This window comes from Saccopteryx bilineata, chromosome 3, assembly GCF_036850765.1.
Source record: "Saccopteryx bilineata isolate mSacBil1 chromosome 3, mSacBil1_pri_phased_curated, whole genome shotgun sequence".
NCBI classification, from domain to species: domain Eukaryota; kingdom Metazoa; phylum Chordata; class Mammalia; order Chiroptera; family Emballonuridae; genus Saccopteryx; species Saccopteryx bilineata.
In genome coordinates this window covers 71351762-71373663 of record NC_089492.1, presented here as the reverse complement: position 1 = coordinate 71373663, position 21902 = coordinate 71351762, and the positions used below count along the sequence as shown (strand labels likewise).

At 41.1% G+C, this 21902-nt stretch overlaps 1 protein-coding gene across 3 annotated transcripts in view; it reads left to right on the top strand.

Moving 5' to 3' along the window:
- Positions 1-21639, top strand: part of JPH1 (junctophilin 1) — an 86866-nt gene extending 65227 nt beyond the window's left edge. Inside the window, exons 4-6 of one of the 3 annotated variants that reach the window (XM_066266342.1) lie at positions 11841-12484; positions 19079-19174; positions 19772-21639. In XM_066266342.1, coding sequence (XP_066122439.1) covers positions 11841-12484; positions 19079-19159 — 725 coding nt within the window. In that variant the 3' untranslated portion in view covers positions 19160-19174; positions 19772-21639. Of the gene's footprint in view, positions 1-11840; positions 12485-19078; positions 19175-19622 lie in introns of all 3 variants that reach the window. The other 2 variants (XM_066266340.1, XM_066266341.1) reach the window with 2 other exon arrangements.
- The last annotated feature ends 263 nt before the right edge of the window (positions 21640-21902 follow it).

The following is a 21902-nucleotide window of genomic DNA, read 5'->3' as shown; positions in this document are numbered from 1 at the left end:
GTTAACCCTGAGAGAAGGATGTCTGTCAGAGCTGACTTGTTAATCACTTTCATGGTAAGTTACCTACTTCAGGAGCTGGCAGTATTTTCAGGTATTAAATTTTACGTCTTCATTAAATTTTACGCTTCCAGTTCAAGGTTGTGCGATTGTGCCGTTCGGTTAAAAACTAAGGGGAAGACAATCTCACCCAGTGGGATGGCTTGGAATAAAGGGTTAAATTCTAAATGGAGAGAGCATACCAATAGATGTCAATAACTGTAAGGGACTCCATACATACACAGAAACCTAAACTACCATGAGTAGGAGGGACATAGCGAGTCATCCTCCAAGAATTTAGAAAAAGGTTGCCCTCTGAGAGTTTAATTTTAAAATGAGCACAGAGATATATAAAGTGCTCATAAGTGATAGCCTGGGTTTCAGTGTTGCAAGGTCTTCTTTATCTGCTTGAGTGTATTAAAACATCTAAAGACAGAAGATCCCAAAGAGGATAGAAAAAGGAGTCACAGAGGAACATTTTGGCAACACCCATTCAAACCCTATCCAGAGGAGAGAGGAACCCTGGCCAAAACGTAAGATAGAGGTTGCGTTGGAAGGACGTTTCTATTTGGAAGGATGCAGAGAACTGTCACCAACAGTGTGTGGCTCTATTGGCAAGATGACCCCACTGAGAAATTGGCCGCACCAGGCTAAGCCTCACACCTTCGGAAATTTGATTCATCTCATGCTCCGTGCCCTGATTCCATGTTCACCAGCAACCTTCTCATTTTGGTTGAGTGTCTGGTGGAGGTCGACCACAAGGAAAGCATGCATCAGTGCAGGTCCCCTGGCCTATGTCACATTGGTTGTAAAATAATGAGTAGGCCCTCTGGTGTCCTGCATTAGTCTCAAGCTTTGGTGGCAATGTGAGTCTTCCCCCAGGGGTCTCTCGGCCTCAAGTGCTAGTGTAATCAGGTTGCTAAGCCAGGAAAGGTAAGATGAGACGTTGGGTGGTCACTTAGGAAGAGGAAGTGTGGGTCATGGTAAGAGTATGATCAAGAGACCATATATATATATATATATATATATATATATATATATATATATGATTATTTGTCCCACTGTTAAATTTCCTTTTAGTCAGGATTCTTGCTTCATTTTTAAGTAATGTTAAGTAGCATGTTACATTTTTATGTTTATTCACTGGGGGAGTGAGAGGGCATGGGTTAGAAATACTAACAAGCAGTGCTTTGTAATGTGGCAAATGTATTACAGTGAGCCCAGTACAGATAGGTAGGGAAAGGAGGGGGTGGCCTCTTCCCACTCCTCGCCAAGGACAAGAGTAGCTAGGGAAAGGAGAGAGGTGAGTGGTGGTGAGCCTTGTTCTCAAGGACAAGAGGTAGATAGGGAAAAATAAGTAGGTGGTGATGGGGATACTTCTTCCCTTGGATGAGAGGTTGGTAGGAAAGGAAGGTGGGTACTAGAGAGAATTCTTCTCAAGGAGAAGAGGAAAAGAGAGGGAGGTAATAGGAAGGAGGGTGGTAAGGAGACTTCCCCCACCTTGTCAAGATGCTGGCATTATCAGGTTCTGGTAGAAAGCCCTGGGTTCTCACTTTGCCTCTGCTGGGTGCATGCAAGGGAGTGACAAAACTCTGCTGTGTCTTCCTTTTTGTGTAAGAACACCAATTCCATCTTACGGATTCCACGTTCATGATATAATCTAATTCTCCTTACCTCCCAATACCATCACAATATGGGTTATAGCATCAAGCTGTGAATTTGGGGAGCACACATTCAATCCATAGTAGTATGTATTTGCACAGACACAGTAAATATATTATTTTAAACAAAAACTGAAGTCTTTGGCATAGGGTTAGTATGGGCCTAAGTTCCTATTTCTGTTAGGAATTAGAAGTCTTTAGAGAGGAGGGATTTAAGATAGTGGCAGAGTAGGTGGATGTTACATGCACCTCCTCCCAGGACCAAACTGGAATTACAGCTAAATATATAGGGCAAGCAACCTAAATAACCAACTGAAGAAAAGTCTTAAAACCAGGGATTTACAGAAGAAGCCGCATTGAGACTGGTAGAAAGTGTGCAGACATGAAAAGAACTGGCCCTGCTCACCCATGCAGCAGCTGCAATTCTGGTCTATCTCAGCTGCAAAGGTTCCTCTCAGAAGCATGAGGTCTCAAACCCAAGCTGGCCTCCCCAGCCCAGAGCACTAGAGCCACAAACAGGTGCCCCCATAACATCTGGCTGTGAAGATCAGCCTGGATTCTGTTCACCCAGGAGAGATGGTAGTCTGCTAGATACAGGTGCCCTCCTAAAGGGCCAACACACACAATTTCATTTGTAGCCACTCCCCTTGATCTCCAGCAGAGCAAGGGCAGAGCAGACTAGAGTTGTGTAAAGAGTGATGGGGTTTGTGGCTCTGGGGAGAGCTGAAGGGATAGCTGCCAGGATCCCTGTACTGAGTTACTCTTACACTGCAGACGTCATCTTTCTTGGGTAGAGACACCCCTCCCGTATGGCATCAGCCTGGGGGAAAGCAATACCCCCACCCTCTGGACTCCCTGTTTTCCCACCCAATAGAGCTTGTACCATGCTGAGGAGTCACCTGCCTAGGCCAGGGTATAGAGGTCCAGACAGACTCAGAGGGTGTCAGTGACTTAGTTGTGTGACTCTAGCGTGAACCTGACTGGCACCTGCCCCTTACTGGAGATCTGCTAGCCCCACTCTCTGGGTGCCTGGCAGCTCCACCCTGCTGATGTCTAAGGCAGAATCTGGAACAAACTGAGTTGTGTGGCTCTGGGAAAAGGCTACTTCCTCCACCTTTCCTTTAGCCTGACCAGCACCTCCTCCTCACAGGAGAGACACGAGCCTCATCCTCCCAACTTTCTTACTCTGCTGAGATCTAAAACAGACTGAGTTATGTGACTCTAGGACAGGGGCCATTTTTCTCTCAGAGACCCAACCAGTCTGTTTAGGTTTGATAAACTCTGCTGGCCTCACCTTGACCACTCCCTGAGACCCTGTCCCGCCATAGAAGTGAGTGGGTGGCAGCTAATCTTGGTACACCTGAGACATTTGCTGAGGAGCCTCAGACCCAGCATTGGCACCGAGTTGGAACCTGCATCAATCTGGTGAACACCACTTTCCCCTACCTAGTGACTCCCTGAGAACCTACCTCGTGCAACTCAAGTCCCACCAGAGGCTCTTTCAGGGACTGAGCCTACCTGGCAGGGAGAGGCAGATCTTGGGGTGCCTTGAAACTTTTGCTGACCTGCCCCTGACCAGATGTTGGTAAAGCCACTCTTTACTGTCCTACACACACCCAGGCCCAGCAGAGGCAGCTACAAACTGTGGGTCTTTGTATCTCCAAGCAGGTTGTGCAGGGCCCATCACAGGCAGCACCTGACATTGGCCTGCCCAGAGTCGCTCCCCAAAACCCCAGAACCAAAACACTCAGTGGCCAGCTTCCCAAGCAGCATATACAAAGCGGTATCCAGGCAATCACAGGACCCAGCTGAGGCAAATTCTGCTGTGTGGTCAGCACCAATACAGCAGCTCATACACTATGGTTGGAGTCAGTCCTTACAGTCAGTCAGCCTGACGGTCAACTCCATGCACCAGTGGGCCAATAGCAATCAAGCCTCAATTATAACAGGAGGGCCCACATAACTCACACAAGAGACATTCCTGGAGCACCTGGCTTAGGTAACCAAGGAGACTGTGCCACTGGGTCCCATAGGACAGCTTCTACATAAGGCCACCTGACCAAGACTGGGAGTCACAACAGATCTACCTGATACATAGAAACAAACACAAAGAAGCAATAAAAATGGGGAGACAAAGAAACATGCCCCAAATTAAAGAACAGGAGAAACCTCTAGAAAAAAAGCTAAATGAAATGGAGGCAAGCAATTGATCAGAAATAGAGTTTTATAAAATGGTTCTAGGGATGCTTAAGGAACTTAGAACTACAGAGGCATGAAAAAGGACACAGAAACTATAAAAAGAAGAACCAGTCAGAAATGAAGAATACAATATCTGAAATGAATACACTAGTAGGAATAAACAGGGTGAATAAAGCATAGGATTAAATCAGCAATTTCAAAGACAAGGCAGTAGAAAACATTGAATTAGAGCAGCAAAAAGAAAAAGAATTTTTTAAAAATGAAGATACTTTAAGGTACCTTTGGGACATGACATGTAACAACATGCACATTATGAGGGTACCAGAAGGAGAGAGAGCACAAGGAATTGAGAACCTATTTGAAGAAATGATGACTGAAAACTTGCTTAATCTGGTGAAGGAAAAAGACACATAAGTCCAGAAGGACCGAAAATCCTAAACAAGATGGACCCAAAGAGGCCTACACAAAGTCACACCAATATTAAAAAAGCAAAGTTTAAAGAGAAAGAGAGACTCTTAAAAGACTGTTGTCTGATTTCTCAACAAACATTTCAGGTCAAAAAGAATTGGCATGAAATATTCAAAGTGATGAAAAGAACTTACAACCAAGACTGCTTTAACCAGCAAGGCTATCATTTAAAATTGAAAGAGAAACAAAGAGATTCCTAGACAAGAAAAAGCTAAAGGAGTTTATCACCAAACCAGTAATACAAGAAGTAGAAGAAAAAAAAATAGGAACATAAGTATGTATTTCTTGCTATTTTATTCTTTTAACTATCAATAATCACTTTAAATGTGACTGGCTTAAATACTCTCAAGAGTATATAATGTCAACAAGAGACCCACCTAAGAACAAAATTTACACATAGACTAAAAGTAAAGGGATGGAAGAAGATATTTCACGCAAATGGAAATTTTAAAAGAAGGTAGATAACAATACTTATATCGATAAAAATGGACTTTAAAACAAGGCTATAGTATGAGACAAAGAATTTCACTACATAATGATAAAGGAAGTAATCCAACAGGAGAATATAACCTTGTAAATATTTATGAACCCAACATAGGAGCGCCTAAATATATAAAGCAAATTTTGGACATAAAGGGAGAGATTAACGGTAATACAGTAATAGGGGATTTTTTCACACCTATTGACATTAATGGATAGGTCTTTCAGACAGCAAATCAACAAGGAAATGGCAGTCTTAAATCAGTGGTCCCCAACCCCCGGGCCGCGGACCAGTACCGGTCCATGGGCCATTTGGTACCGGTCGCAGAGAAAGAATAAATAACTTATATTATTTCCGCTTTATTTATATTTAAGTATGAACATTGTTTTATTTTTTAAAAATGACCAGATTCCCTCTGTTACATCCGTCTAAGACTCACTCTTGACGCTTGTCTCGGTCACGTGATACATTTATCCATCCCACTCTAAAGGCTGGTCCTTGAAAATATTTTCTGACATTAAACCAGTCCGTGGCCCAAAAAAGGTTGGGGACCACTGCCTTAAAGGACACACTAGATCAGCTGGATTTAACTGATATCTTCAAAGCATTTCACCCCAAAGCAGCAGAAGATGCATTCTTTTCAAGTGCACATGGAACATTATCTGGGAAGACCACATGTTAGGACACAAAACAAGTCTCAATAAATGTAATATTGAAATCATATCAAGTATCTTCTCTGACCCAATAATTATACAGTCTATAATCTTCCAACATCAGGGTGATTAATTCAATTATTTCACAAACCGGCACCAAATTCTTGGCAGAATAGCACCAGTCTGTGGGCCAGCAGTTGAAAAACACTGATTTATAGATTCAGTGCAATTCCTATCAAGATACCAATGGCGTACTTCATGGAACTAGAACAAATATTCCAAAAACTTATATGGAATCACAAAAGACCCCAAATAGCAACAGCAATCTTGAGAAACAAGAACGAAGTTGGAAGAATCACACTACTTGGTATCAAACTATGCTACAAAATCATGGTAATCAAAATAGCATTGTACTGGCATAAAAGCAGACATATAGAGAGAGAGATCAATGGAACAGAATAGAGAGCCCAGAAATAAACCCACATCTTTATGGTCAATTAATATTTGATAAAGGAGGCAAAAACATACAAGGGGGTAAAGATAATCTGTTCAATAAATGATGTTGGGAAATTGGACAGATAACATACAAAAGAAAATGAAGCTAGACCACCTTCTTACACCATACACAAGAAGAAACTCAAAAACTCAAAATGGATTAAAGACTTAAATGTTAGACTTGAAACCATAAAAATCCTAGAAGAAAACATAGGCAGTAAAATCTAAGACATTTCTCATAGCAATATTTTTTTCTGATTTATCTGAAAAACAAAAGATAAACATGGGACTACATCAAAAGATAAACATGGGACTACATCAAATGAAAAAGTTTTGCACAGTAGAGGAAACCATCAACAAAATGAAAAGACAACCTCCTGAATGGGAGAACATATTTGCCAATGATACATCCAAGAAGGAGTTAATATCCAAAATTTATAAAGAACTTACAAAGTTCAACACCAAAAAAATCCTATTAAAAAATGGGCAAAGGATCTGAATAAACATATCTCCAAAGAGGACATACAGATGGCCAAGAAGTATATGAAAGGATGCTCAACGTCACTAACCATCAGAGAAATGCAAATTGAAACCACCCTGAGCTATCACCTCACACCTATCAGTATAGCTGTTATCAATAAACCAATAAACAAGTGTTGGCGAAGAGAAAAGGGAACCGTCATGCTCTGTTGGTGGGAATGCAGATTGGTGCAGCCACTGCACAAAGAAGCATGGAGTTCCCCCCCAAAATTAAAAATGGAACTGCCTTATGACCCACGGGTTCCACTTCTGGCAATATATTCAAAGAAACTGAAACACTTAATTCGACAAAATATAGGCACCCCTATGTTCACTGCAGCATTGTTTACAGTAGCCAACGTTTGGAAGCAGACCAAGTGTCCATCAGTAGATGAGTGGATAAAAACGGTGTGGTGAATTTACACAGTAGAATACTACTTGGCTATAAAAAAAGAAGAAAAAGAAATCTTACCTTTTGCAACAGCATGGATGGACCTGGAGAGTATTATGCTAAATGAAATGAGCCAGTCAGAGATAGACAATACCATATGATTTAATTTATATGTGGAATCTAATGAACTATATAAACTAACACACAGCCTGACCAGGTGGTGGCGCAGTGGATAGAGCGTCGGACTGGGATGCGGAAGGACCCAGGTTCAGGACCCCGAGGTCGCCAGCTTGAGCGCAGGCTCATCTGGCTTGAGCAGAGAGCTCACCAGCTTGGACCCAAGGTCGCTGGCTCCAGCAGGGGGTTACTCGGTCTGCTGAAGGCCCACAGTCAAGGCACATGTGAGAAAGCAATCAATGAACAACTAAGAATGCACAACGCAATGCACAACGAGAAACTGATGATTGATGCTTCTCATCTCTCTCCGTTCCTGTCTGTCCCTGTCTATCTTTGCCTCTGTAAAAAAAAAAAAAATCAATAAATAAACTAACACACAAAATAGAAACAGACTGGTAGATGGAGAGAACAGACTGACAGCTGTCAGAAGGGAGAGGAATTGGGGGTTGGGTGAAAAATTTGAAGGGATTAAGCCAAAAAAAAAGAACCCCTCATAGACACAAACAACAGTACAGTAATTACCAGAGGGAAAGGGGGTAGGGGAAGGTAGAAGAGGTTAAAGGGTGATAAGTGGTGACAGAAGGAGACTTGGAGGGTGAACACACAATACAATATACAGATGTGTTATAGAACTGTCCACCTGAACCCTATATAATTTTATTAACGAATGTCACCCCAATAAATAAATTTTAAAAAGTCTTTGGAGATAAAGCACATTTTATTACATAATTTTCTATGCCTGTCATTTATGTGTAATTTTTATGGTTAAGACAAGGGAAGTATTCTGGAATAGATGCCTTCTCAACTCACTTGCCAAAATCCAAACCAATTTTTTCATATAAAATGGGAACTGGAATCATCTTTCATTTGATATGTAATGAATAATTCATGATTTTGCTGGTTATTCTTACCACTTACTCATGCAGTTTCGCAGCTGTGCATTGGGTGCCAGCCATGTGCACGAGAGAGGGGTGCATGTCTTGCAGCCAGGACTGCTCTGGCTGTGTTCAGACATTGCAGTATTGTTGGAGACGGGACGCAAGTGCTGCTGGAAGGAGGTTTTCTTTCCATGTTGCATGTAAAAGTGATTCTTCCGCCAGCAATCTCATTTTAGGACATTTCAGTGGGGTTTGATTTACTGAAGGGAGTCTCCATAGGAGACACCCTGATTTCTATTTCATGACTTCAGATGTTGCTACAGAGCTTTTGCTGTCAGCACTGCCTTGTAGACATTTATTTCTGGGAAATCTTAGTGCAGCTTCTGCCCGTGGCCAGCCCACCGAGGCTCACCTGTGAGAAGGCGTTGGGTGCCCTGCTGTTACCATCTGCCATAGCTGTTCTGAGCCTTCCTGCCTCCTGTACAAGTAACCTTTCAGTGTTGGTGGATGACACTTGCTGCATGTTCTTGTCTCATATTGTGTGGCATGTCAGTGAGCACGTGACCTATAGATACATTCCACTAGGAATCCTCGGGGGATAAACCCCTTAAGATTCATAGATACTGTCTGTAAAAGCAGATGCAGCTGCCTTATGCAATGACGCTTGCCATTGCCATTCTTCTCCTCTCTGGCAATGCTCTGGCTGGTCTTTCTCATGAACTGCTGTATTTCATCAGTTTCATGCTGCTGGCCTGGTGATGCTGACACATATTCCTACATCAAACAAGTAGCAGGTGTGTATGCCAGCCAAGAAAACAGTCCAGGAACAACTTCTGTCCTTTGCCTTAGGTTAAATGCCTTGTTTCAAAAGCATTTAATCTTATTCTGCAAATTTTAACTGTATATTCTCAGTCAGCTTCCCAGGCCCCATATGAGGCTGGAGTTAGGGCCACTGCTAGTCTCCATAGGGTTTTTTTTGCATGCTTTCAATTGTCTGTAACGGTATGTTAGATTCTCCTGGAACATCTGTTAAACCTCAAGACTTCTCGGCTTCACTTCATCCTCGTTAAATCAGAGTCCCTGGGAATCATACCCCAGGTGCCTCTGATAGGAGCCACTATGGAATCACTACTGTGGAGTACATTGATTCTCTTTATCCAGCTATTTTTTAAGGCATAATAAAGCTAGGCTTTTTTTTTTTTAATCTGATAGTCAGTACTAGAGTATACTTCCAACCTGCTAGTAGATTCTTTGAGCTCAACAGATTTTGAGCTTTATCAGAAGCCCTGTAGATAAATCTGAATGCATATGTCCAAAAACTACATCTTAGGACAGGGGCAGAAGTCATCACATAAGAAATGCCTTTTCTAATACATTTAGGACAGGAAAACTGTCCAAAGAAGCAACACATCAGATTTCTAAGAGAGTGATTAAACTGGTACTTGAGAGTTAATAAACCTAATGAATGCATTCAATGGAGTCCAAAATATAATTTCATAAATCCATTCATATAGATTCCTCCCTGGGCCGGATTATTTCCAGTGTGGCCTGTTCATGAGACTATAAGTTAAGAAGTACAGAGAGTTCAGTTTACAAAGCATGCTTGAAAATGTGCTTTGTGTTCAAGGATGCCCTGTGCTCTTTTTCCAGGTAACTAAAGCATACTCCTTTTAAGTGCTGACTTTAAAAAAAAATAAGCAAATTTTCTTTGTACCCACAATTACTGAAGTACTGAAGTCCCCGCCCCCAAATAATCAGTCTCTTGTAGCATCAGTCTCCTCCTTGCTGTCAGCTGTCACTTTGCCTGCAGCTGCTTTGACAGAGGTGTGGTTCTGTGAGAACAAGTCTGCAGTAGGACTAGGAGGGCCTCTCTGTGGAAGACCAGTGTAGGTGACCAGAACGGGTTCTCGGGGACAGAGTTGCCTGCAGCTGGATTGGGTGCCATGTCCTGTCTCAGCACCAAGAACAATTTGCAAAAGACACCCCATTTTGAGTAACTGCAGGTTCTCCTTTTCCCTCACTCACATGAGAGGCCTTTTTCTGTGCCAACAATTCATACTGCCACTGTGAGTGGGGGATGGAAAAGAAAATCGCCAGCTTTTAAAAAGAAGGTGCTTATACCGCATTTGTCGATGTGCCATCGTAACCTGTTTGGGAAACTTGAACCCTCAGGGGTGGTCTGTTTTCTGGAGGATGGAAAGTGGTATAATGTTTTTAGCCCTGAGTACAACCTTTAGTAATTGTGGGTCCTTAGAATCCTCACTTATGGGCTTAAGAGGGGACATTATTCTTTGTATTCTATTTTATCTTAAGGACACGCAGGAGACCTGTGACATTCAGTTTTTCAGCTGCTAGAGCTGTTTCCACATCGGTCAAGTCAGGATAATGCCTGCTTCCTAAGATTTTGGTGAGGCTTGGTATTTGGGAAAATACCTTGTATAATAAATAGCATCTTATAACAATATATTATTACCCATACCACCATGGGAAGAGCAATTCAGAGTACAAGTGGGCATTATGTTTGTTTAACAAGTGAGGATAATTATTTTTTGGGACCTTGGGGATGGGAGGCCAGAAGGAAAGTGACCAGTAGGAAGTTGTGGAGTTGACAAGAGCTGGTTCATTGTTGTAAGCAAGTTGTGGAGCAGTTTCTCCCTTGTAAACGGGAGAGATGACATTGTCAGCTCTTGGCCGTGTACAGAGCAGAGGGCCAACTGCACTGTGTGACCTAGACCTCACGCTGTGACATGAAAAGTGGCTGATGGATGGAGTGGTGGCCAGAGGATGTACCTGATCTGGTTCTAGGGGAGGAGTTGAGAAGTGAAGCCCCTAGCAGGAGGGTACCACCTTGGAGCACTGGCCCACTGCCACCCTTACACTCTCACAACTGGTACCGTCTTGCACAGCACTATTTCTTTACCCCTCACTCTCCCCCAAGATCACCCATATAAAATACCAATGCACCAGAATCCTTTTTTAAAAAGGCTTCCCACTGATAAAAACAACATGGGATTGTTATAAACAGTCCTGAAGCGTTTAGAAAAAGAAAACAATCCCTGAGACCTGAGAGCCAAAGACAATGGCCCCATCTTGACTGTACCGCCTGCAGTGCAGACCCATGCTGGGAAGGACCTCGTGCAAGTTATTCTGTAAAGCTACCTAACCACAGACGTGGCTCCTAACGAGGAACTTGAAATGATCCTTTGAAGGAGGATTATTAATAATACGTTATATCTGTGGGTTCGCTTCATCTCGTGTTGATCATTTATTAAATATTAAACACACGAGTCATTTTCATTGGTAGGAGTGTCTGATTTGTGTTTGAGTTGTACCACCTAATTTGAATATGCAGATAATCACGGTGTGGTCAACAGGTTCTATCAACAGGAATGCTGCCTTGGTGTTCTGCAAGTGGGCATGGACAGTACAGTTCCTAGGGAAGTCAGAACGGTTTCACATCCACAGCCATCAAAGTAGTATAAATACCATCTATATTAACATAAAAACGGTTTTTCATCAGTAAAAGATTTTTCCTCCTGGGGTATGAAATGTGCTTGTGTTTAGTCAAAGCCTCGTAGATATATTTAAAAGAAAAAGAAAGGCTAATTTACTGTGTATTTTTGCTAAGTCCTCATTTAACATGGTTGAGAGGTTCTGTGACTTTAAGTAAAACTAAGTATAACAAAACCAATCTTATCACAGGCTAATCTATATAAGCAAGAGTTAAGCTTCTGTGGCATCTCATTAATGTTACCAAGAAATTACATTGAACTAACCGACGTCATTCAAGAACTTGCTTTCTGCATACCATGAGGAACAAGTCTTTATGCCTTATTTTTATTTTATCACGTTCCTTTCTCTTGTCACTTTTCCCCTCCCCAGGCCCAGATTATATCAAACAGAGATTTCAGGAAGGTGTAGACGCAAAAGAAAACCCAGAAGAAAAAGTACCAGAAAAACCACCGACACCAAAGGAATCTCCTCATTTTTATCGCAAAGGCACGACACCCCCAGGCTCACCTGAGGCAAGCCCCAAACAAAGCCACTCTCCCCCACCTTCCCCACAGCCCACAAGAAAGCCGAACCCCAGTTCAGGGGCCATACTCAACCGAGACAAAAGGAGTATGGCTGATGAGCAGGTGACAGCTACTGTCAACAAGCCCTTGATGTCAAAGGCCCCTTCGAAGGAAATGGGAGCCATGGTGCCCCAGTCTAAGTACTCTGGCCGCCACTATGTCCCCAACCCCAGTAACGGGGAACTTCATTCTCAGTACCACGGCTACTATGTGAAACTGAACGCCCCCAAGCACCCTCCGGAAGACATGCAGGAACATGAAGGATCCGGCCACTCTTCCTCAGCACAGGGGCACAAGCTGTCACCCAACAAATGGAGTTCCTCTAAATCGGGGACAAAACCAGTTGCCAAAGAAAGCAAAGCTGAGCCAAAAGCTAAGAGGTCTGAACTTGCTATACCAAAGAATCCAGGAAGCAACGATTCATGCCCTTCAGAAAAAGAAGCCAATTCAGTAAGTTGTCTAAGATGTGTTTTCTCCTCCTTTCCCCACTCTGGTTCTTTTTAGGTAGCAGCATGGGGTGACTTGCACCTCGATGACCACTAGGCTCGCAAAAGTCCTGATGCACACAGGGCTGTTTAGAGTAGATCTGAGCACGTTTGTAGCTGCAGACAGGAAGGAGCTCTCCGGACAGAAATTCCTCTGGGTGCACTCAGCCAGCCTGCCACCCACCTTAGACATCATGCAGGTAGGTTAAAACATGTCCAGCCCATATGGCATCAGATTTTAGCAAGCTTTCTCAGCACTTCCTCTGGCTTAGTGCAGACTGTTATAACCCAAATACCATAGATTGGGGGGGTTGAAACAACACATTCATCTCTCACCCTTCTGGAAACTGGGGAGTCCTGGGTCAAGGCACCAGGAGATTTGAGGGTTGGTAGGAACCCACTTCCTGGTTCATAGACCATAAGCCATCTCCTCACTGTGTCCTCACACAGCTGAGAGAGAGAGAGAGAAAGCTCTCTGCCTCTTCTTTTTTAGACAGAGAGACAGGAATTGAGAGATGGGAAGCCTCAACTTGTAGTTGTGTCACTTCACTTGTTTATTGATTGCTTCTCATACATGCCTTGACTGGGTTGGTGGGGGTGTTCAAGCTGAGCTATTAACTCCTTGCTCAAGCCAGCGACCTTTGGGCTAAGTCAGTGACCTTGGGGTCATGCTGATGATCCTGGGGTCAAGGTGATAACCCCACACTCAAGCTGACAAGCCTGTGCTCAAGCCAGATGAGCCCTCACTTAAATCTGTAACCTTGGGGTTTCAACCTGGGACCTCAGCATCCCAGGTTGACACTATCCACTGCACCACCACCAGTCGGGTTCTGCCTCTTCTTTGTAAGGACACTAACCCATTGTGAGGGCTCTACCCTCATAGCCTAATTGCCTCCCAAAGACCCCATATGCAATCTGCAATACCAGTGCATTGGAGATTAGGGTTTCGACATAGGAATTCTAGAGGGACACAAATTTGTCGTTCATAACAATAGCTAACTCTCTGATGGCTACAATGGAATCGGGCCACTTGCTGAGCTCTGGCTAAGTTCTTAGCCTCGCTTTGACTCCCCAAAACAGTACCTTTAGACAAAAGAACATCTTTTCTCACTACTGTGAAGTAGTCTCATAAATATTTAGTTTGGATTTTACTTAATTAAATCCAGCCTTTGCAGCTAGAACATTTTCTTCCCCATCTGAGAACTGAAAATCTTTCAGCTGTTTAAGAAAATTGTCTTAGTCTTCTAACCCCTCAGAGCTTTAGTGCTGCTAAAATTTCAGATTTCTGGTAGATGCTGGTTTATTATCAGTCTTGACCATTTAAGGTTTTTGTCACTCAACCAGAAAGCTTTCAGTTATTGATAAATCTATCCTCACTCAAATGCGATTTGTTAATGATATATGAAATTTGCATTTTATCAAATTCTGTAGAATTTATAAAATATGAAGCTGAGTAAATTTTGGTAAACAGTTGACCAACCTGGTCATATACCTTTGGAAGAGGTGTTGCATGTTTATCTAAGCGTAAGGAAGAAGCCACAGCCAACCTAATATTTACTAGTAATTTCAAAGACATATCTGCATAAAGGTATAGGTTAATATTTTAGCCAACAAGGATACAATCATCAGTTTCTTTTGCCTATTTAATTTACTCACAGGGTTAAACAATTGAAATTCATCTTTTTAATTAACTTCTGTCTGAAATTTCTTAAGTTTGTTGATTTTGCTAATATCTATAAACTCTGGTTCCCTTTTTTTCAAATGCTCATCTTTGTAATTATTTAAATTCATATTAATCACATTAACTGAATTAACTTTCTGAGAGTCAGCCCCCATGGGGATAGATGGTTTTCAAAACAGAATAACTCTGAGACTCTGAATATTCAGAAAGCATTCATTTTTTGTCAGTTTTAACACTGATATTTCAGTATCCTGTTATTACACCCATAAGACAGGATATTATCGCCTTTGATGTTGTTAAATGAATTAATTCACTTCTCATTTGTCTTTCAGCATTTTTATCCACAGAGTAATAAAGCCTCACAGCTATGTTAGAATTCGTTTGCCTAATTTATAGGGGGAGAATTCAAACAAGACAAGGCTCTATAATTTATAGCATTGGATTCCCAGTAATGGGGTTTAGTTGACTTCCAGACCTGCCCAATGAGAGGCATTTGCCCGAGTGTCTTACAGTTAACCTTCTTTTCCATATAATAATCAAAAGCTGCCTTTCCCACCCTAGTAACTGTTTTCTTCACAGAGAGTTAGGAAGTAACAGAATTACCCTTGAATCAGTGAACAACCTTTAAAACCAAGGAGTACTACATACAGTTTTGAGATCAGAAGACACTGTATAACTGAGAGGTTTAAAAACAACAACTTAAGAGTTCATGGAAACATCTACACTAACGAAAACATTTGAGGGAAAACCAAACTGAATCAGCTAAGGTTCGTGGTGGACGTGCAACAAATTCAGCTTGAGTCAGAATCGCCATTTGTAGGTTGGCTCACCAAACTGAATCTAGCATCTCAACCAGCTTATTGAGACAGTATAGGTTAGTGGCTGAGGTGACTGTGGCACCAGACTTCCTAGGTTCAAATCCCAGCTATGTCGCTTACCTGGTGTGTGACCTGGGGCACGTTTCCTCACTGCTCTGGGGCTTTCTTTTTTCATTCTCTGTCAGAACTGTGAAGATTGAACGAGTTAATACTTACATAGTTCTTAGCATGGTACCTAGCACTTGGCAAGTACTCAAAAACCATTGGCTACTAATAAGTTTGCTTCAACACTGTATTAGTTGAAATATAAATAGTTGATTAATTCAGTATGCCCTCACTTAACATCATCAGTACACAGATAGGTTCTTGGAAACTGTGACTTTAAGGGAAATGACATATAATAAAAATAATTCACCACAGGCTAATTGATATAGAGAGAAAAGTTCCTGTGGCACATTTCTGATCACAGAACCATCACCAATCTTCTAATATTAAATACTGAAATACATGTGAGCTATACACATCTTTTAGAATGATGAATAAAAACTGGTACTATAATTCTTTTACAAACTGCTTATTCCAGTTCAGGGTTGTGGGTGGCCAAGCCTGTCCCAGCAGTTCAGGGCACAAGGGGGGACTCACACTGGACAGAATGTCCTTCCGTTGTAGGACCACTCACACCCACACCCAGGTAGGGACAGTGGGACACGCCGGTGAAGCTCATGTGCCCGTGCTTGGCGTGTAAGAGAAAACCCATGCGGACAAGGGGAGAACAGAAAACCTTCACGTAGACAGTGGCCCTGGCCAGGAATTGATTTTTTTCTTCTTTCAGTCTTGCAACAAAACTATGTTGAACAAAATGACCTTATTCAAAACCCTGATGTATTCCAGTAGACTCTGACCTATCCTCAGGATCACCCTGGCTGCTGATCTCCTAGATATCTAGAAAATCTGGACACAGGCTGACACTCAAAGCAAATTACTTGAATATAAGAGGCCAGAGGTAGAAGGGAAGCCAGGGCAGGGGTTACTCTACAACCCCCTGAAAGAAATCTATGACTCCTGTGGGCAGCGGTTGCCTGTAGACTCATGATACGACAATTTTTGGAGAATTTCGCAACCTGGTGACTTGGGTAGGAACCAGACGAGGCATCTTTAGAGCCTTATCAAATAGACTGATGAGGGGTTTTCTAATTAAGAACAGTGACCCCCTTCTGAAAACTGCCTGCATTTTTTTCCTAGCTTTTACTTTGATCAACTTCCAAGTTTATTTTGAGATTTTCCTGTGATTTCTTTTGAATTGTTGTGAAATCTAAAGCATTCCTGTCAGATTGTGTTTGAACCACACATATACACGCACAATAAAAAGTCCACATAATTAAGTTTTGCTATTAATACTAAAGTAAGCTTTGTTCTTTCATGTTTTCAGAGAACTTTTTCATTTAGCATAAATAAATTATACTAATCTTAGCAGAAAAGTCCTCACCATTTTAAAGGAGTGGATAGTCTCTTAAAAGGGGGAAAAAAAAGGATTCTTTGAGTTAGAACAAACCTTCCATATTTTGACTGCCTGCATATTACTTTCTAACTGCCTGAATTTTTCCTGCAATCGAGACTTGCACTTTGCCCTGCAGCAGCTTCCTTCATGACACCTGTCCCTGTCAGTCTTGAAAAGCAAGACTGATTTTTTTTTCCATTTTGCTATTTTAAGCTACAGCTGGCCACCAGTCATATTTATGAAACGTCACCTTACAGCAGCCACCCTGTACCCTGCGAGGCATCTGAAGAACACAGAGGTCACATCTTGATAGCTGCCTCTTAAACACGGTGTCCCGGAATTTACTTTTCACCTGGTTGCTGCTTGAACCTTTTAATGCCAGTTTGCCCTCCTCTTCACTGAGTCATCTTTAAAGATAGCTTTATAAATTAGGCTAGATGGGTCTGTGTATGAGGATATATACAAGATAAACATGTGTTCAGTAGGAATATTTCCTCCTTCCATATCACGGAATTGGGAATCGGGAGTTAAATCCACTGACCCAAGAGAGTTAAAACGATCCCAAAATTTCTAACACATTCTTGAGCAAAATCTAATCCAACTTTGTAGTATCCGTAGCATTTCCTTAATCTCCGTGCTGCTGTAATGGCGAAAGATCGTCTGAATTATTGCCTGAGTTATAAGAGTTTCCTACATTATGTGTTTTGAGTGCACCATGATTGAGAATTTGCCTGGGTTAGTACTCTCCTAATCACTTACAGCACAAGTATTTTAAAGAAACAAGGGTCATTATCAAAATCTGCTGTTTTTCTGCTACTGTGGATTCCGAAGTATAGACAAAAATACAATTGTAAATAAGTTGATTTGGAATTAATTATTTTTAAACTAAAGCCTGTGGCTTTCATTGGTATATAAAGGACATGAGCTCTGAAGCTGGCCAACTGCAGTTTAGTTCAATTTTGTTCAAATTGGTTGAGTAACCTTGGGCAGTGCACCCTCTTAGCTCGGTACAGTGGAAGTAGTAATCACTTGTGAAGAATTTTTAAAATCATCTACACAGGACTCTTAGCCCACTGCCTAGCATACAAAGGCCTACAGTAATTCTTTTTTCCTTTCATTGACTTAGGTTTTAGGAACTAGCTAGGGTTTTCCTTCCTTTTAACAATCCCTGTGTCAAAGGCACCCATTTTTACTTTCTTCTCTCCCTCACCCTGATTTCACTAATCACCCTGTTCTTCTTTCAATGCAGTGACATAGTCTGTTCACCACATCCATGGTCCCTGTGCCAGAGATAGTAGGTGTTTGTTAACCATTGGTTGCTTGAAGGAATTGGGCAACCCCTTGTGTGTGGGTGCACAGTGGTGAACAAGGCGGGGCCCCGGCTGCTGTGGAACTCAGTCTAGGGGGGACAACAGGACAATGAACACAAAAAGACAATAAAGGGTGAAGTATTAGAATAGAGGAAAATGGCACACACACTCTGACTTCTACCAGGAAGGAAACCTCCTTGAAGGATGTGTGACCCAAGCCCAGACCCTGCAAGATGAGTGCCAGACCCGTGGCAGTTCCCATCTTACTAACCCTTCCCCCGAAATTACAACACAACGTCTGAGGACTAACAGTCTCAGTGTGGTGTCACTGGATATTCAAACATAGTACAACTGCTTTCTCATCATTAAACTAAGAACAAAGCTACCTCCCCACCAAAGCATGAGGCCACAGCTTTAGAACGTATTTCATGCTATTTAAGAGTAAGACACTACTTATAATAGTAAATACCAAAATCATGTCTTTGTAATAAAAATGACCTAGCTTGGGCAGATCCGAAATATAAGGCTATTTAAAAAAAAATAGCAAGTCAACAAAGTTTGGATACCTTGAGCTATATGATATTTATCACAGCGATAATTATCAAAATAGGATTCTGTGATTTCTTAAGTATAACTTCTGTAGTGTTAGGGTTATGAGCAGAGCAACAAAAAAATTAGATCTGTAATGTAATTTCTGAAAGGTTCAACTTCCTACTTGCAGTTATTACTTTAAGGAAGGGGTAGTGTCCAAAAAGATGACCAGAGAAAGCAAGAGTCAGAGAGCCTCATTTTGAGTTTCCCCGAAACTGGGAGGCCTCACTGTCCAGCACATCTCACTCCCACGTTCTAACTACCTTGACAAAGAATAATTCTTGCCCGTCTGGATTGTGCCTTAACAAAAAATGCATATCTAATCCACATTTGTCTCTAACTTTGTGAGGTGAACTGTGTATCACGTGAACTGTTGCCCAGTGTTTAGAGGTAAATGATAGCAGATTATCTCTTAAGTTAGATTTTAGGTTTAATCGGAACTAGATGCATTTATAAGTGAAAGTTTAGAGATGGCTCCATCTAAATAGGGCGTTGCTATTTTTAGTTTATACTTTTTGTAACCACTGTTGTTATTCATGCCTTATTTACTGCAACTGTGTTGGGTTTTTTATATATTTTTAGTAATTACTATTGTGAGCTAATTTATGTACTGATATTAAAATGGAAAAGTTATGCTTGTTTTGTTCTGTTTTATTTCCAGGGCCCTAATTCAGTCATGATTGTCCTTGTTATGCTGTTGAATATCGGGTTGGCCATTCTTTTTGTTCACTTTCTAACTTGATTGGAGTTAGGAAAGGTAAGACTAGCCTAAATTTCTATACAAAAATCACACAATGTAACATTTCATCCCGTAGTCAAATTCGCATTCTTTTTAACAACTACATATTGTCCCCTTCACTTTAATTTTGGCTGTGCCTGAATGTGATTCAACATAGTTACCCAATGATATAACTGTTTTGACCCTTCAGTGAAGTCATGACAACTAGTAGTGTTAGCCCACAGTTCTCCCCAATGGTGTCATCAGCCCTTTAAATGGCACACCTCAGGCAGACTCAGACACACCGGGAAGAAGGCTTAGAATTAGCTGGGCTCGCGAGAGAAGTGAAAGTTGGAAAATGCAGCCAGAGAACCCATTCAGTGTCCCGGGGAGTGATTTGTGGCTTTGGGGTCTTCTAGGAACTGGAGCAAGCAGCCATGTTGGAATGCAAAACTTAATAATCATTCTTTTTTGAAATCTGCTGAAGCAGCCCCATCCGGCGAAGTTCTTGGCATTGGCTACTCCATCTGTCCTAGCAGAGTGTGACTAAACTGGAAATGTATGGAGCTGCATTTTTTTGTTGTTGTTGATGGAAGTCAACAGCTGCCTTACTATTTTACCATCTGACGTTTTCAGTAGGGAGCTGGGGAAACAAACGACCCCGAGGAATGTGGCCGGAGGACTGTGTTGCTGCGGCCGCCTTTCCAGCATTCACTCCTGTCTCATTAGAAGAACTAGGCAGCAGCATCACTCAGCAGTCTTACGCCATGACCTGCTGCTCTAACATCTCCCAGAACGACCTGGGAGAGAACGTTGCGTTTGCTTGTGCACGACTGTGTTTGCTGTTTATTGAAATATGACGTATGGTCACCTACCACGTGCAGTCCCGGCCGGATGAAACACATGTGTTGCATCTCAAGAAAAAGAAACAACAAAATTCTAGAGGAAAATGTGTTGATTTTTTACAGCAATACATCTTTTTTTTTTTTTATGTCATTGAGTCTTCCTGAACCTTTGATGAAATACTGTTTATCTTTTAAAATTTAGCGATTGGAAAACATTTTACCTTCCTAAGAAATAATTGAATTTTAAATATTTTTAACATTACTGAGATGAATTGCTTATGCACTTAGGAGGTGCTAAATTTTAAAAGCTGAAGACAACAGAAGTCTAAGAAGTCAGAATGTTGCATGGGTTGCAGTAATGGGTGTTTAAAGGATTCAGTTTCATTGCTGACGTACTTTACCACCAAATAAAATCTTGTCAGTGGCTATGTTAATTCCCATGAAAGTTAAGCAAGATGCTATTAATAACTGCTCTTCTCTTCCTTTTATCTTACAACTGAAAATTTCTATTGAATACATTCAGGTAGAGCGTAAAGCTTTGTGAAATTAATGCTTCTCAATTTTATGCCTTTCATGTCTTTCAAAGTCCTTTTTTTTATTTCACATCTTAAAGGCTTAGACATTTTTGTTTAAATATTTGTCTTTTGCAGTCCTTGTTATTCTAGCATAATCTGATTTTTTTTTGCTCTTTTATAATTTATCCTTTATTACTCAGAAGCATGCTTACTTTGAGAAACTACATGGTCTTCCTAAAAGTAATTATTTGAAAAAGAAATCAGGAGAGGCAAGGTTTCTGTTAAAACTCTATGAAACATTACATTGTGGAGAGGGAGCTATTCCTAAATATTTTCATGATCCACCATGGTATAATCCAATTCTTTTGGCCTTATTTGCTACCTTTTCAATGCAGAGGAGACAATTCACATATTAGCACAGGTGTGGACAGGATGCTTTGTCACCTGCAAGGAAGTAACCCAGTGGGGTTTTTTTGCAGAAGTACAATATGTTCAGAATCCTGGGTGTGACCAATGTGGAAATAAAAAAGAAAGTAGAAAGAGAGCAAGTGAAAATTAAAACTTGTATATTTATTTATTTTTTACATTTTGCTTTGACTTTTAAATTTAGGAAATATGTTTTTTACCCCAGAGACGTCTAAGTTCCTGTGTCAGTCTCAGACCTCTCTCTTCTCCTTCCTAACCCCTTAGCTCTTCATGCTGGGAAAGCTGATTATTTTAAAGTAATAAAATATTTAATCTTATTAAGGGTTTATTTAAAATGTGTAATGCTTGGAAATAATGGGTAACAGAAAACTAAAGGATATGTTTATACAGTGAGCATGTTGGTTCATTTATAAATATATGTATGATTTATAAGCTTTTTTAAAAACAAAGCCCAAATTGTTGGTATTTTTCTAAAATGTGCACAGCTGTATTTTACATGAAAGGCTCTTTCTAATGGGTTGTTATACTGTACTCTACATTTTGGACAGCACATGAAGTCTGCCAATGTACTTAATAAAATCTGACTTTGTTTATTTAAAGTTTCTTGCTGTGAAAAAGAACTCCCTACCTGTGAGTTCCTTTATTTATAATCCTTGAAACCAAAATGTATAATGTACAGTTTTCACAACTGTATCTGCTCTAATAAAAAAAAAAGTTGGTTATTTAAAAAGTTGCAGGTGTTTTTCCTTTGTGAGTAAATTACTGTCTGCATTATGTGGAATTTTTGGTGATGCTGCTGGTAGTGTTGAAAGAAAGATCTGAAAAATTAACAATAGAAATGGGAGGTGGTGCTCAAAGAAGCCACATGGCAGAAGGTCACTGTACTCCATCATTCTTTCTTCCTACATTGCTTTCATCCTGAGCCTTCCAAATCATTTTGCAAACTAAGACACAGCCCTCAGTTGGTGCTTTCATGAACTG